General features: G+C 40.9%; 1 protein-coding gene across 1 annotated transcript in view; it reads left to right on the top strand.

The window, feature by feature from the left end:
• The window catches only part of LOC101614636 (GDNF family receptor alpha-1-like), a 31693-nt gene extending 23119 nt beyond the window's left edge, over positions 1-8574 (top strand). Inside the window, exons 5-7 of the mRNA XM_045137632.1 lie at positions 1816-1922; positions 4353-4487; positions 8394-8574. Coding sequence (XP_044993567.1) covers positions 1816-1922; positions 4353-4487; positions 8394-8569 — 418 coding nt within the window. The 3' untranslated portion in view covers positions 8570-8574. The remainder of the gene's footprint in view (positions 1-1815; positions 1923-4352; positions 4488-8393) is intronic.
• Positions 8575-14247: the final 5673 nt, after the last annotated feature.

Here is a 14247-nt window from a genome sequence, read left to right on the forward strand (position 1 = left end):
CCCCTGAGTGGTGTACGAGTGGGGGCCCCAGCGCGCTTGGAATAAAAAACCTCTTGCAGTTTGCATCAAGACCTCTTCTCGTGAGTGATTTGGGGTGTTGCCATATCCTGGCAGAGTGTGGGGTCCCCGTTTTGGGGGTCCTACAATACCAAATGCTTTGAACAAATCCAAGACTTTGAAGTGGGAGTCCTAATGCTAACATTGGGTCAGAGAAAATTTCCATTTACTTATATATTTGTTTTTGAGACAAGGTTTCATGTAGCACACACTAGCCTTGCACTGTGCCCCTCTCAAGCTGTGATTGGGAGGTGGCAATTCATCCTTTCTCTAGTGTATGTTAATGTGACCACCTGCTCTGAGCAGGTGCTTTGCCTCTTTGGCTCTTGATTGTCTTGCAAGTAGGATGAGGATATTCCTGAGAGAAGTCTTCTGCATATTCAAAGGAAAGGAGGTGTATTGACACTGAAATCATGGTGAATAGCAGAATGGAATATAAATAATAATGCAGATGCATGTGCCCCTTGTGCATCCGGCTTATGTGGGTCCTGGGGAATTGAACCTGGGCCCTTTTGCTTCTCAGGCAAATGTCTTAACCAGAAAGCCATCTCTCCAGCCCCTCCTTCCTGTTTTTTTTTTAAATAATATTTCTCTTTACTTACTTGAGAGAGATAGAGACATAAAGGCAGTGGGAGAGAATGGGGGTGCCAGGGCCTCTAGCCACTGTGAATGAACCCCGGAGCATGCACCACTTTGTGCATCTTGTTTTATGTGGGTGCTTGGGAATTGAACCTGGGTCCTTAGGCTTTGCAAGCAAGTGCCTTAACTGCTAAGCCATCTCTCCAGCTTGTCTTTCTGTGTTTTGACTTGCACAGTTAAGTACCTTCTGTTCTTTTTATTTTTTTTTTTAACTCTTCCTTTCCCTCTGACCCAGTGCTTTGATCTGGTTCTCCTAGGAAATCTTTCTGCCTTCACTCATTTGCTGCATTCCCCATTGCTACACAATGTGGGTCCAGAGCAGATCCCAAGAATGCCTTTGCTGAATAACTGACAAATACAAGAGTCTGCCTAACATGCAAATCTGATCATCTTATTTCTAGATTTAGAGTCCTTCAGGGGCTCTCATTGCCATGAAGACAAGATCCAGACACACTTCACCAAGGCTTTTAGAGACATCAATACCATCATCTCATCTCTATCCTGTGGCCTGGCTGTCCTAGGTGAAATAGCCAGCAGTGGTCTTGACAAAGCCCGTGGTGAATGTAGTGGTTGGGAGTCATGTCTGGTGTTGGAATTGAATGAAATGTTGCCATGCCCTTCCCATGGAGGGCTACAACATGAAGGGAATCATTTATGGAATACAGTGTGACATTTCAAAATGTGTGTATGTATAAGGTCAGGTTAGTTGGCGTGTGATTCAATCTTGAATCATTTCTTGGATTGGGAACATTCAAATAACTCTACTAACTTGGCAATCACAGTTGCCTCAATGAGCCATAAAACATTAGAAGTTATTTCTCCTGGGGGCTGAGGAGATAGCTCAGCAGTTAAAGGCACTTGTTTCAAGTCTTGCTGGCCAGGTTCCGTGCCCCCGCCACTCAGGCAAATGCAGACGGAAATTTGTTTATAGAGAGCCTACACTGCCCTGTGCATGCATATGTGTGCACACACACATGCAAATAAATAAATCATATTTTGAAAATAAAGCAACTTCCTCCTAGGCATCTGTGCCCCTGGGCTTGCTCTCCCTCCCGCACTCCTCCTCTCAGCTGGGAGGCCTATGATGTTTTCAACACATCTCTTTTCTTCCTATTGCAGAGCTCGCCTTACAGTTTTTTTTACCAACTGCCAGCCTCAGTCAAGGTCTGTCACCAGCTGTCTTAAGGACTACGCTGACTGCCTCTTGGCCTACTCAGGGCTCATTGGTAAGACGAGAGAAGATGGATGGGAGGACAATATTACTTTGAAAGTCTGTTTGTGTCTGCACAAGTGGCAAGTGTCTAGTAGCCTCTTTGCTGGGGTTTTCAAGATAAGCTCTCTAAAATTCACTACTGGGAAAAAAATAAAGAAAATAACAATAAGAATAAAGGATGCAAGAAAAACAGGGCTTATTAAAATCCATGCCAGGTGAGGAACTTCTCACACAGAATAATGGCAGGGGAAAGTGTGCTTATTGAAGAAGACAGCAAGTAAAACAAAGTTAATGGAATTAGAGAGCTTTGAGGAGATGGAACTCAGAAATCATTTTACTTGGGAGAATAAAATATGTTTCCCAAAAGTGGCTCATTGGGAATAAACACCCAATACTAGGTGCTTCTTGCCATTATTGTTCTTGGTCATCTGACACCTGTTGTACAGGGGGTGCTTAAGGGGAATTTTCCCTCTAGAGATACTGTTTGCATAACAGGAGTAGCATTTTTAGCCCTTGGAAGCCTGTGAACAGTTAGACATGGCTCCCTTGTGTGGGAAGGGAGCCAGAAAGAGGAAAACATGTCTGAGGCAAATGTGGCCAGCAGGAGGAAAGATAGGTTTCCTGGGGTAAAGGAGAAGCCTCTGTCAGGGTCTGGATGCAGTGAGCATTTGAAAAGGATCACTCAGTGAAGGCTGTGGAAGGTGTGAGAAATCAGTTATCATATCTTGATGGCTCAGTGTCACCCATTCCTGGGAGTCCATGTCAGGGTGACATGCATGACCACCAGGAACATCCTCCACCCTGAATGACAGCACAGTCTACACTCCTTATCACCACAGCATCTTCAGCACAAGCCTTTGGAAAATCAGTAATGGTATGCAATACAAGGCTATTGTTCTTGACACACTTGCCATGCTCAGTTTTGTGAAAAGACACCTGTGCTTCCAGGGATGATCCCTTTAATAGTATCTTCGTGATTCCTCCAGTGATGGACTGTTTGTTGATCTAGTCAATGAGTACACCTTTCTTAAGCCAGAACTTCAGGTTTGCATTCACATTTTCCTCTTAGCAAAGTAGTTAAGGCATGTTTGTTGTTGAAGATGAAGGGAAAATAAAGCCAGTGGCGCTCCCAGAAGGCACTGTTAAGTGTCTGCAGCCCACTCCCAGGTGAAGCCACTGTTAGTACTTCAGTCTGTATCCTTCCAGGAGTCCATGCTTACTAGCTCCCCATGGGTGGCCAAAGCCAGGTCTTGCCGGGACTTCATTGAGCTCTCTCCTAGACTTCAGAAATCCAGTGATGAAATGGAGGGAAAAAATGGTAGAGGCAGTACTTTCTACAGACCAAAATTTATTTATCTCCTCTGCCCCTCCATACTAGTTAATAGGTCCATGGATCCCACCTTGTGCACAAAGCTTGTCCCTACCTCTTCCATATGTCAGGGACCCATTAATTGTGGTATCATGTATATGTTCCTTTCTCACTTGTGTTTGAATAGGGATTCACTAAAGGTTACAATTCTCATACTAAGGTGTACTGGGTTATTCAAGTTCAAGTCAGTAAGAAATGTAGGGAAACTACAATACGCCCTTGATTCAAAGAAACTTATCAAATACGGTTTGTGACCCAACTCATCTTATGGACTGCTGGCACCCTGTTTCTTCTTCTCTCTACAAAATAGCTAAATACACAAGGTTCTTGACATCCTTGGGCATGGTTGGTGTGAGCCACCTAGAGGAAGATATTATGGTTGTATTGTGTCTAAATGCATTGAGTATTTGACCAGTTAAGAACTCAGTAACAAAGCCATGACTATCACAAGATATAAACAGATAGGTTGATCTAGAATCTTTTTGAAAGCTGTGAATGGTCCACATATAATAGTTAGGGACCCTTAGCTAAGAACAGTTTCCAATTCTTTTACAACTTAAATCATTGAGACTCTGGGTCTCATTATATACATTGGCATATATTCAGGATGTGGGGAGCACATTGGACATTTACACACTTCCCAATGTTACTCTAAGAAAACAATTTGATCCTGATAGTAGTGGATTAACAGCCCCCAAATAATTCTTATGATGTGTAACCCAGTACTATCTATGAAGATTAGTCTCTTTCAAGAAAAAGCAAGGGATTTTGCAGCTCAGGCACTCTTAAGTTTCATTCTTTCCTAGGCCATGAGATCCAAAGCATTTGTGCAAGAAGAAAATATCCTAAATGTAACCCAAGGAGTTTATTTACTGTTTTAAAAGTAAATATGTAAATTATTTTATGCTCTAGATAAATTGCAAAGCAAATGGCACTGCTTAACATAATGCCCCATTTGGCAATTATAGTGTTTGTGATTTTCCACCGCATATCCACCATAGAGGAACACTTTCTTTTTAAGCTACAGAGAAGTCCATAATATCACAGGAAGATGACGTGTTTTCATTCTTTCAGGCACACTTATGACCCCCAACTATATAGACTCCAGCAGCCTCAGTGTGGCCCCATGGTGTGACTGTAGCAACAGTGGGGATGATCTGGAAGAGTGCTATGAATTTCTGAATTTCTTCAAGAACAACAAGTGTCTTAGTGAGTTTTTGTAAAATGGGGAGCATGCAAATACATGTATACTTTCCTGTCTAGGCTAAATGTGAATGTCTTTGTTACAACTGCTCTCTCTCTCTCTCTCTTTCACTTTCCTTTTCTCTTTCCCTCCCTCCCTTCTTTTTGTTGATTGCAGGTAGTAACTCTAGCTCCTTTTGGTACACTGACTGATAGAGCAGGGAATCATACAAGTGATGAACTGGATGCTGCCAAGATTGTGATCCCAATAACACAGTGCATTATAGGGAAAATCAAAGTTTGATCTTCAAAACAAGCAATAGTGTGCTCTCAAGGTTCCAAACACCTAAAAGGAATGCACAGTGTGAGAAACTCAGACAAATTAGATGGAGACAGGTCTCTAAGGACTCTGGTAAAAAATGGAATGTTAAGACCAACAGCTACCTTCTTGGATTTTCAGGGTTGGCTTAGAGTTGAAACAACAAACTTGGGAGGCAGGCTATTCGTGCAGCAGAGAGATGCAGGGTACAGGTTATCTTGTGAGATCACTAATCACTGATGAGCAAGGATCGAGCTGGTTATCATGCTGTTTAGGCACTTTGGAAGCATGCTTGACAAAGGAACAGAAGTAGAGAGAATTAAACAGATACTAACAATGGGCATCCATAAGACACACTCCAAATACAAGATGTCAGGTCTCCCTCACACACCCCACAATGGCATGCTCTGGTTGACTATCCAGCTGAGAAATCTAAAACTTCATTCACTCTTGTGACAAGCACCACCTAGGCAGGGCCTTCAGTGTGTTCTAACTCTCTTTATAATATCCATACTTCATTTTTGTTCTCAAACAAGAATATTATTACCAAATGTATAAAAGCCAGGCATGGAGGCAATGCCTTTAATCCCAGAACTTGGGAGGCAGAGGTAGGAGGATGTCCATGAGTTCAAGGCCACCATGAGACTACACAGTGAATTCCAGATAAGCCTGACCTAGAGGAGACCCTACCTCAACGTCCAAAAAAGAATGTTATGAGATACAGATCTCATAATCTGAGTAAAAGAGTAGTATTACTTTAAATTCTACAGAGATTGGGCATGCTAGGGCCTTTAGCTGCTGCAAATGAACTCGAAATGCATGTGCCACTTTGTGTATCTGATTTACATGGGTCCTGGGGTATCAAACCTAGGTTCTTTAGATTTGCAGGTAAGTTCCTTAACCACTAAGCCATCTCTCCAGTCCTAGACTAGTCTTTTAAGATACCCCAGATGTGGTAGAGTTAGGATTCAAAGTCCTGCGCAGGCCCCTGTCTCCAAAAGGACTTACACATGTCTGATACTAAGACATTTCTTGGATAAGAGTATAATCAAAAGGGTCAAGGACCAGCTGACTACCTGGTGATAGGGATGGGCCAAATTTCAGAATCAACATTCAGCCATGTTCCTGAGAGCCTTGTCCTCAAAGGGCAAATTCTTTACAGTGCTCTTCTGAATATTTCCTGATCCATGAAGAACTGGATAATGATTTACCATATATGCATAAATGAGTTTTATGTGTTTTTCTAAAACCTCATTATTTTTTCTGCTAGCTCGTTTGCTCACCAGTGCTTCAAATAATGTGTTTTTGTCCTCTTACAACTAAAACAATGAAGGCTCGGTGGAAAAGTGCTCACTGCATAAGCCTGAGTACCTGGGTTGAGGTCCAGACTCCATAGAAGAAGCCAAAGCCATGGTGGGTTTCAGCAATCCCAGCAAGCTGACACTGTGAGAGATGGGAGGAGGAGCAGAAGTGCCTAAAGCGCTCACTGAGAGCACAGCCAAGAAAACAGGAGAATCCAGAGAGACAAACACTGCCTCAAATGAGGTGGAAAGTCAGGGAACTGAACAAAATAGTGTACTTTGATCTCCACAGGTGCATGCCGTGACACGTGGCCCTGCACGTGCACACATGCGTGCCAGCAAAAATGCTTACTCACACAAGCACATACACACAAAGTAAATAAAGCACAAGAATTCAGCCTTGGATCACCAGCACCCACTCACATTCCTTGAAGAGATTCCTGTCTGCCTGTAGTTCCAAGTCTTAGGAGAAAGGATCCTCTGAGAAGCTGCCTAGCTAGACTATTTGATCTGTAACCTATATGTTCAAGTTTAAGACTATGGGCTGGAGAGATGGCTTAGTAGTTAAGGTGCTTGCCTGTGAAGTCTAAGGACTCATGTTCTACTCTCCAGATCCCATGTTAGCTAGACACACAAAGGTGAAGCAAGCACAAGGTTGCACATACCCACTAGGTGGCACAAACATCTGGAGCTCGATTTCAGTGGCTGAGGTGCTGGTGTGCCAATTTTCTATCTCTCCTCTCCTCTCCTCTCCTCTCCTCTCCTCTCCTCTCCTCTCCTCTCCTCTCCTCTCCTCTCCTCTCCTCTCCTCTCCTCTCCTCTCCTCTCCTCTCCTCTCCTCTCCTCTCCTCTCCTCTCCTCTCCTCTCCTCTCCTCTCCTCTCCTCTCCTCTCCTCTCCTCTCCTCTCCTCTCCTCTCCTCTCCTCTCCTCTCCTCTCCTCTCCTCTCCTCTCCTCTCCTCTCCTCTCCTCTCCTCTCCTCTCCTCTCCTCTCCTCTCCTCTCCTCTCCTCTCCTCTCCTCTCCTCTCCTCTCCTCTCCTCTCCTCTCCTCTCCTCTCCTCTCCTCTCCTCTCCTCTCCTCTCCTCTCCTCTCCTCTCCTCTCCTCTCCTCTCCTCTCCTCTCCCTCCCCTCCCCTCCCCTCCCCTCCCCTCCCCTCCCCTCCCCTCCCCTCCCCTCCCCTCCCCTCCCTCTGTCACTACAAAAAGTTTAAGACTGTATTAGTAAACACAGTGGAGAATGATGGAGGAATTTTATACCAAGCTTGGGCCTTCATGAATACTCACACACATGAGAATATAGACACACACCACATACAGATGCAATCAATAAATAAAAGTTTTGGATTCTGAGGTAAAATTCAAACCATAAATTGAGCCTAAGTATGGGTACATTTTTGGTAAGGTCTTTGTTTTGAGAAATTTCAACTTTGACCTCTGACTTGGTCTTGACATAATTCATTTCTTCCCTGTATCTTGAGTTCTCTGACCAAATGAAAGTTAGCAGAGATAAGGCAATGGCAATAGAATTAGCATGAGGAAAGATTTCACCCAAAACTATAACGTTGCAAAAACAAGCTTCCAATTTTTCTAAACTTAAAGGATATTAATAATGTTAGAACAATACCTAGAGGAATGTTAAGGCCTAAATTCTTCTGTCCTTATGTATCAGAAATGCCAACTAAGTGTCATATATGAACAGTTTACCCATTTGAGTCCCAAATGAAGGACTTTGATTTCTTATACAATTAATATGAAATGAAGTCCTAAATTGAGGCCAAGTTTCAAAGACTGCTACTCTGGTGGGCTGGAGAAGATGGCTTAGCAGTTAAGGCACTTGCCTGAGACGCTTAAGGACTCAAGTTAGAGACGCTTAAGGACTCAAGTTAGTTTCGCCAATGCACAAGGTGGTGAATACATCTGGAGTTTGTTTGCAGTGACTAGAGGCCCTGATGTGGTCTTTCTTTTTCTTTCTTTATTCATTTCTTTCTTCTCTCTCTCTCTAACAAATAAATAAACAAAAATTTTAAAACTATCAAAACAATCTAATGAGATTTGAAAGTTTTACATTGTAAACTTTTCATATGAACAGGGCTGCTTCTACCTAATTACGGAGAGTTTGTTTAGAAGGGTGGGAACAGGAAGGGAAAAATTAGCTTAGTTCTTAAATATTCACTAGAACTGGTGATGACTTTTGTTCAGAGAAGTCAAATGCTATAATCAGGATGTCTTTTTTCCTCTCTCCGCTGTGGGTTTTACTGTCTTGTTACATTTGCTGCTTCACTTTGACATTTGATTTTCTCTGTTTTACTGCAGAAAATGCAATTCAAGCTTTTGGCAATGGCTCCAATACTGCTACCAGCACAGCTTTCTGGGTCAAGAAGACTCTGGGACCAGCCGGGTCTGAAAATGAAATTCCCAAACACGTCTTACCACCTTGTGAAAATTTACAAGTAAGAAGTGGGTTCAGATTTTCCAGAGCTTACTTCTGAAGAGAATGGGCTGGACATGCACTTATTTTCTGAAATAATAGGAAACGCTGCTCAGATTTGAATCTTGAAGCTGTATTTTAAACATCAGTGGAGATTGTGATATGTCATGAAGTAAAGAGATGGAACTGGCTGCTTCCTATTATGGATGTGTCATTGGTCAAGGCACATGTATCTGGTCTAAAAAATAAAAAAAAGAGGGATCCAGACAGATGCACACCTGAGATTTTGTTTAGATACTGTAGAGTTGTGTTGGCTATCTGTCTATATTTACTGCTGATTCCGTGACCGCCATAAAGCTACAGCATATTGAAAAGAAAGGAGCTCTTGCGGTGCCACTATTGTGGCCGTATGAACATGACGTGGGGTGTTTAGCTGTATCTAAATGTAAACCAGACAGTGTTACTAGTCAAGTCTTAGCTTCTATTTGGAGTCCTGGAAGGATAGTTCTTTAAGAAGCAAAAGTAAATGCTCATCCACAGTGAGAGGAGCTGCACACTAATCTGAAAAATCTTGTGTGTGGATCTGATCAAGTGAAGGTTTAGGAAACTTCTTAGTGACTAATGCAGATGTATATGAGGAGAACTGAAACATAGTATGGTGCTTTCCTGTCTTCAGTCAAAAGCAGAGTGTTGATTTGGTCGTTTTATTGAATTTTTACAATAGTGAGTATTTATTTGGAGGTTCGCAAAAGATTCTCCCAAAGTTCACCTCTCTGGATGGTCTGACAACTGAGGGAGAAGTGCTGCTACCATGATAGTGTGGTCTACCTCTTTCCTCTGAAGACCTTGGCTTCAGAAAAGTGACAGTTCTGTTCAAGTTTGTAGAGTTGTCTCAGGAACCTCTACACCGATTTCCATAATGGCTGGACCAGATTGCATTCCCACCATAAGTGTAGAAGGGTTCCTCTTTTTCTGCATCCTTGCCAGCAGCTACATTCATTTGTTTTTATGATGCTAGACAATCTGACAGGAGTGAGATGGAATCTCAACATACTTGTAATCTTTATTTCCCTGATGACTAGGGATGTAGAACATGTTTTTTAGATGTTTATATGGCATCTGTGTTTCTTCTTTTAAGAACTCTCTATTTACTTCCATAGCCCACTTTTAATTGGGTTGTTTGATTTCTTATTATTTAATATTTTGAATTCTTTACATATCCCAGATATTAATCTTCTATCAGATGTATAGCTGGCAAAGATTTTCTCCCATTCCGTATTTTGTCTCTTTGCTCTATTCACAGTGTCTTCTGCCATAAAAAAGCTTTGTAATTTCACGAGGTCTCAGCGGTTAACATGTTGTTTTATTGCCTGAGCAATTGGGGTTATATTCAGAAAGTCCTTGTCAAGACCAGTATGTTGAAGGGTATCCCCTGCTTCTTCCTCTAGCGGTTTTGGAGTATCAGATCTGATTTGACCCATTTAGACTTAATTATTGTGCATGAAGAGAGATAAGGATCTATTTTCATCCTTCTACAGATACATATTCAGCTTTTCCAGCACTATTTGCTAAAGAGAGGCTGTCATTTCTCCAATGAATATTTTTGGCATTTTTGTCAAAGATCAGGTGGCTAGAGCTACCCTGACTTACATCTGAATCGTCTGTTCTGTTCAATTGATGTACATATCTGCTTTTGGTGCCAAAAACCATGCTGTTTTTGTTACTATGGCTGTATAGAATAGGTTAAAATCAGGTATGGTGATACTACCAGGCTTATATTTATTGCTCCAAACTGTTTTAGATATTCGAGGTTTTTTATGTTGCCAAATGAATTTTTGCATTGTTTTTCCTATTTGCGTGAAGAATGCCATTGGAATTTCCATGAGGATTGCATTAAATGTATAGATTGCTTTTGGTAAGATTGCCATTTCCACAATATTGATTCTTCTGATCCAAGAGCAAGGGATGTTTTTCCATTTCCTAGTGTTTTCTGCAATTCCACAATTGAATGTTTTAAAGTTTTCATTGTAGAGATCCTTGACTTCCTCAGGTTTATCCAAGGTACTTTTTTTTTGATGCAATTGTGAATGGGAGTGATTCTTTGATGTCATCCGATGTGTGTTTATTATTAGCATATAAGAAGGCTACTGATTTCTATGTATTTATTTTGTATCCTGCTATATGGCTATAGGTGTTTATCAGCTCTAACAGTTTGCTAGTAGAGTCTTTAGGGTCCTTAATGTATAGAATGTCATGACATGACACCTGCAAATAATGATAACTTGATCTCTTCTTTTCCAATTTGAATCCCTTTTATGTGTGTCTCTTTCCTGATTACTATGGCTAAAACTTCCAGTGCTATATTAAATAAAAGTGTGGACAATGGACACCTTGTCTTGTTCCTGATTTCAGCGGAAAGCTTCCAGTTTTTCCCCATTTTGTAATATGTTGGCTGTAGGCTCATCATAAATAGGCTTTATTATATTGAGATATGTTCCTTGTATTCCCAGTCTCTGTAGGACTTTTATCATGAAGGGATGTTGGATTTTGTCAAATGCTCTTTCTGCATGTAATGAGATGATCATGTGATTTTTTTTTTTTTTTGTCCTTCAATCCATTTATATGATGTATTCCCTTTTTCGATTTGCATATGTTGAACCATCCCTGCATCTCTGGGATAAAGCCTACTTGGTAGGGATGATCTTTCTGATATGTTCTTGTATTCTGTTTGCTTCTTCCCATCTACTAATTTTCGATTAGCATTGTTCTTCTTTTTCCAATGTTTTAAGGTGAAGTATTAAGTTGTTTACTTGTGACCTTTCTAATTTTTTAATACAGGCACTTAAAGTTTAAATTTCCCTTTTAGAACTGCCTTCATTGTGTCCCAAAGGTTTTGGTATGCTGTGTTCTCATTATCATTTGTCTCTGAAGCTTTTGATTTCCTTCTTGATTTCTTCATGGACGCACTCATCATTTAGTAGTGCATTGCTTAGTTTTCCATGATTTTGTGTATGCTGTATAGCTTTCTTGCTATTGATTTGTAGTTTGATCTCATTGTGATCAGATAGAGTGGAAGGAATTATGTCAATTTCCTTGTATTTGTTAAGATTTGTTTTGTGTCCTAATATATGGTCTTATTTTAGAGAATGTTGCATGTGCTGCTGAAAAGAATGCGTATTCTTCAGCATTTGGATGAAATGTCCTGAACATATCTGTTAGGTCCATTTGTTCTATGATCTCATTTAATCCAGATGCATCTCTTTTTATTTGTTGCCAGGATGACCTGTCAGTTGCTGAGAGAATGGTGTGGAAGTCACCCACTACAGCTGTGTTTGGTGTTATTGGCAACCTTAGTTCTAACAGCGTTTGTTTGTTGAAGTTGGGAACCCCCATGTTTGATGCATATATGGTTAGGATTGTAATGTCCTCCTATTGGAGTGTGCCTTTAATCTATATAAAGTGACCTTACTTATCTTTTCTAACTAATTTGGACTGAAGTCTACCTTGTCAGATATTAGGATAGCAACCGCTGCTTGTTTTCTAGGCCCATTTGCTTGAGACACCATTTTCCACCCTTTCACCCTAAGATAGTGTTCATCCTTTGTAGAATGTTGAGTTTCTTGGAGGTAAGAAATTTTAGGATGCTGCTGTTTAAAACCCAATCTGCAAACCTATGTCTTTTGGTTGGGGCATTGAGGCCATTGATACTAAGAGTTAGTGAAAGCTGTGAATTTATTTTTGCCATTTTTCTTGTTTTATAGTTCTTCCGGTTTGACCTTTGCACTCTTTTATTAACTAGAATTTGAGTATGGTTTGTTTTTTTCCACATTCCTTATATGTGTATTTTTCTTTCTATTCAGCATGGAGGATCCTTTCAAGTATTTTCTGTAGAGCTGGTTTAGGTTTCAAATATTCCTTTAGCCTGCTTTTGTTGTGGAATATCCTTATTTGTCCAACTATCTGAATGGATAGCTTTGCAGAATAAAGTAACCTTGGTTGACAGTTGTTAGCTTTCAGAACTTGGAATACATCATTCCAAGCCCTTCTGGCTTTGAAAGTTTGTGTTGAGTAATCTGCTATGATCTTGATGGGCTTACCTTTGTATATAACTTGATTTTTCTCTCTAACTGCTTTCAATATTTTTTTTTTTTTTTTTGGTTTGTATGTTTGGTACTTTAAATATGGCAAGGAGAGGTTCTTTCCAGGTTTTATCTTTTTGGTGTCCTAAAGGCTTCCTATGTGTTCTTTGGCATCTATTTCCCAATTTGGGGGAAGTTTTCTGCTATGATTTTGTTGAGAACACCTACTATGCCTTTGGAGTGAAGTTCTTCTCCTTCTACTATACCCTGAATTCTTATGTTTGATCTTTTCATAGTGCCCCGAATATCTTGAAATTCCCATTCATACTTTCCTGTTAGTTTGCCTTTCTCTTTGTTGGACTGTATCTGATCTGCCACCTGGTCTTCTAGTTTAGATATTCTGTCCTCTCCTTTATCCATTCTACTGGTGAGATTTTCTACAGTTTTTTTTTTTTTCATTGACTGTGGTCTTTGATGCTAGTAATTCTGACTGGTTTTTCTTTATTATTTCCATTTCCTTATTTATGTCTTGCATTGCATTGACCTTCTCATTTCATTAAATTGGTTTCCTGTGTCTTCTTTGATTCCTTTGATTTCCTTTTTCATTCCTTTGATTTCCTCCCTGATTTGTTTGAACATATTTATAATCATTCTTTTGAAATCTTTCTCAGGCATTTCCTCTAACTCATTCTCACTGGAGGTTACTTCTGATGCATTAATACTTTTGGTGGATTTATTTCATCTTGACTTTTTGTGTTTCTTGTGTTATTATGTACATATTTTTGCATCTTGTATTAATTTAATGCTTGGGTTTGTAATTAGCTGCAGTATCATTAGATGTATCAATCCATCTGATGGTATATATCTTCTGGGTAGGAGCTTAAGGTGTTTACTGTGGCTCTTAAGACTCTCAGAGAAACTACAAAAGTGACCCTAGATGTTGGGTTTGCCTGCTATGAGAGTATTCAAGAAGGCTGAGTGGAACAAAATGCAGGCAGATTCTAAAATTTAACTAAACAATGTACAAATTCAATGAAAAACAGCAGAGTATTTATGCAAAAGTAGGTATTATGACTACCAGTTCCTCAAATAGAGTCACAAAACCTTAGGATATGTGTTGCATCACACCCTTAATCCTATCAAGTAGGAGGCTTAAGATTTCATATTTGCTGAGGGTTCCAAATCAGCTTTTGACCATGTGAGACCGTTTCCTGGTGTAATGCCAGTTACCTCTTGGGATGATTTTGGTCTCAATTATGCTGTGCTCCTGATTGGGTCCCTCTGTATTGTGCTGTGGGTTCAAGTAGACTGGTTGGGTAGCTGGATCATTGCTCTGCTCGCCTGTTGGGTGCTGTGTAGGCGGTCTCCCTTCCGCAGGTCTCTGGTACTTGCTGGTGCTTACACTGGTGGTGGGCAAGGGGAGGCTGTGGATGGTGGCTGATGTTTTCCCGTTTTCATATTCATCTTTCTCACGAGCTGCTCCTACGTTCTTCCCTGCTGTCCTCCCTTCACATTTCTTGAGTTTTAAGGAGCTCTGGTGTGAGTGGAGAGTCTTCTTTCCTGGCTTTTCCTGGGGCTCAGGCTGAACCTTGTGGCTGGAGCCATGCGGACCTGATACTGCCGCTGCTGGAGCCACTTCTGCCTGCTTATGTGGGCTGTA

This window comes from Jaculus jaculus, chromosome 18 (genome assembly GCF_020740685.1).
Source record: "Jaculus jaculus isolate mJacJac1 chromosome 18, mJacJac1.mat.Y.cur, whole genome shotgun sequence".
Taxonomy (NCBI): Eukaryota; Metazoa; Chordata; class Mammalia; order Rodentia; family Dipodidae; genus Jaculus; species Jaculus jaculus.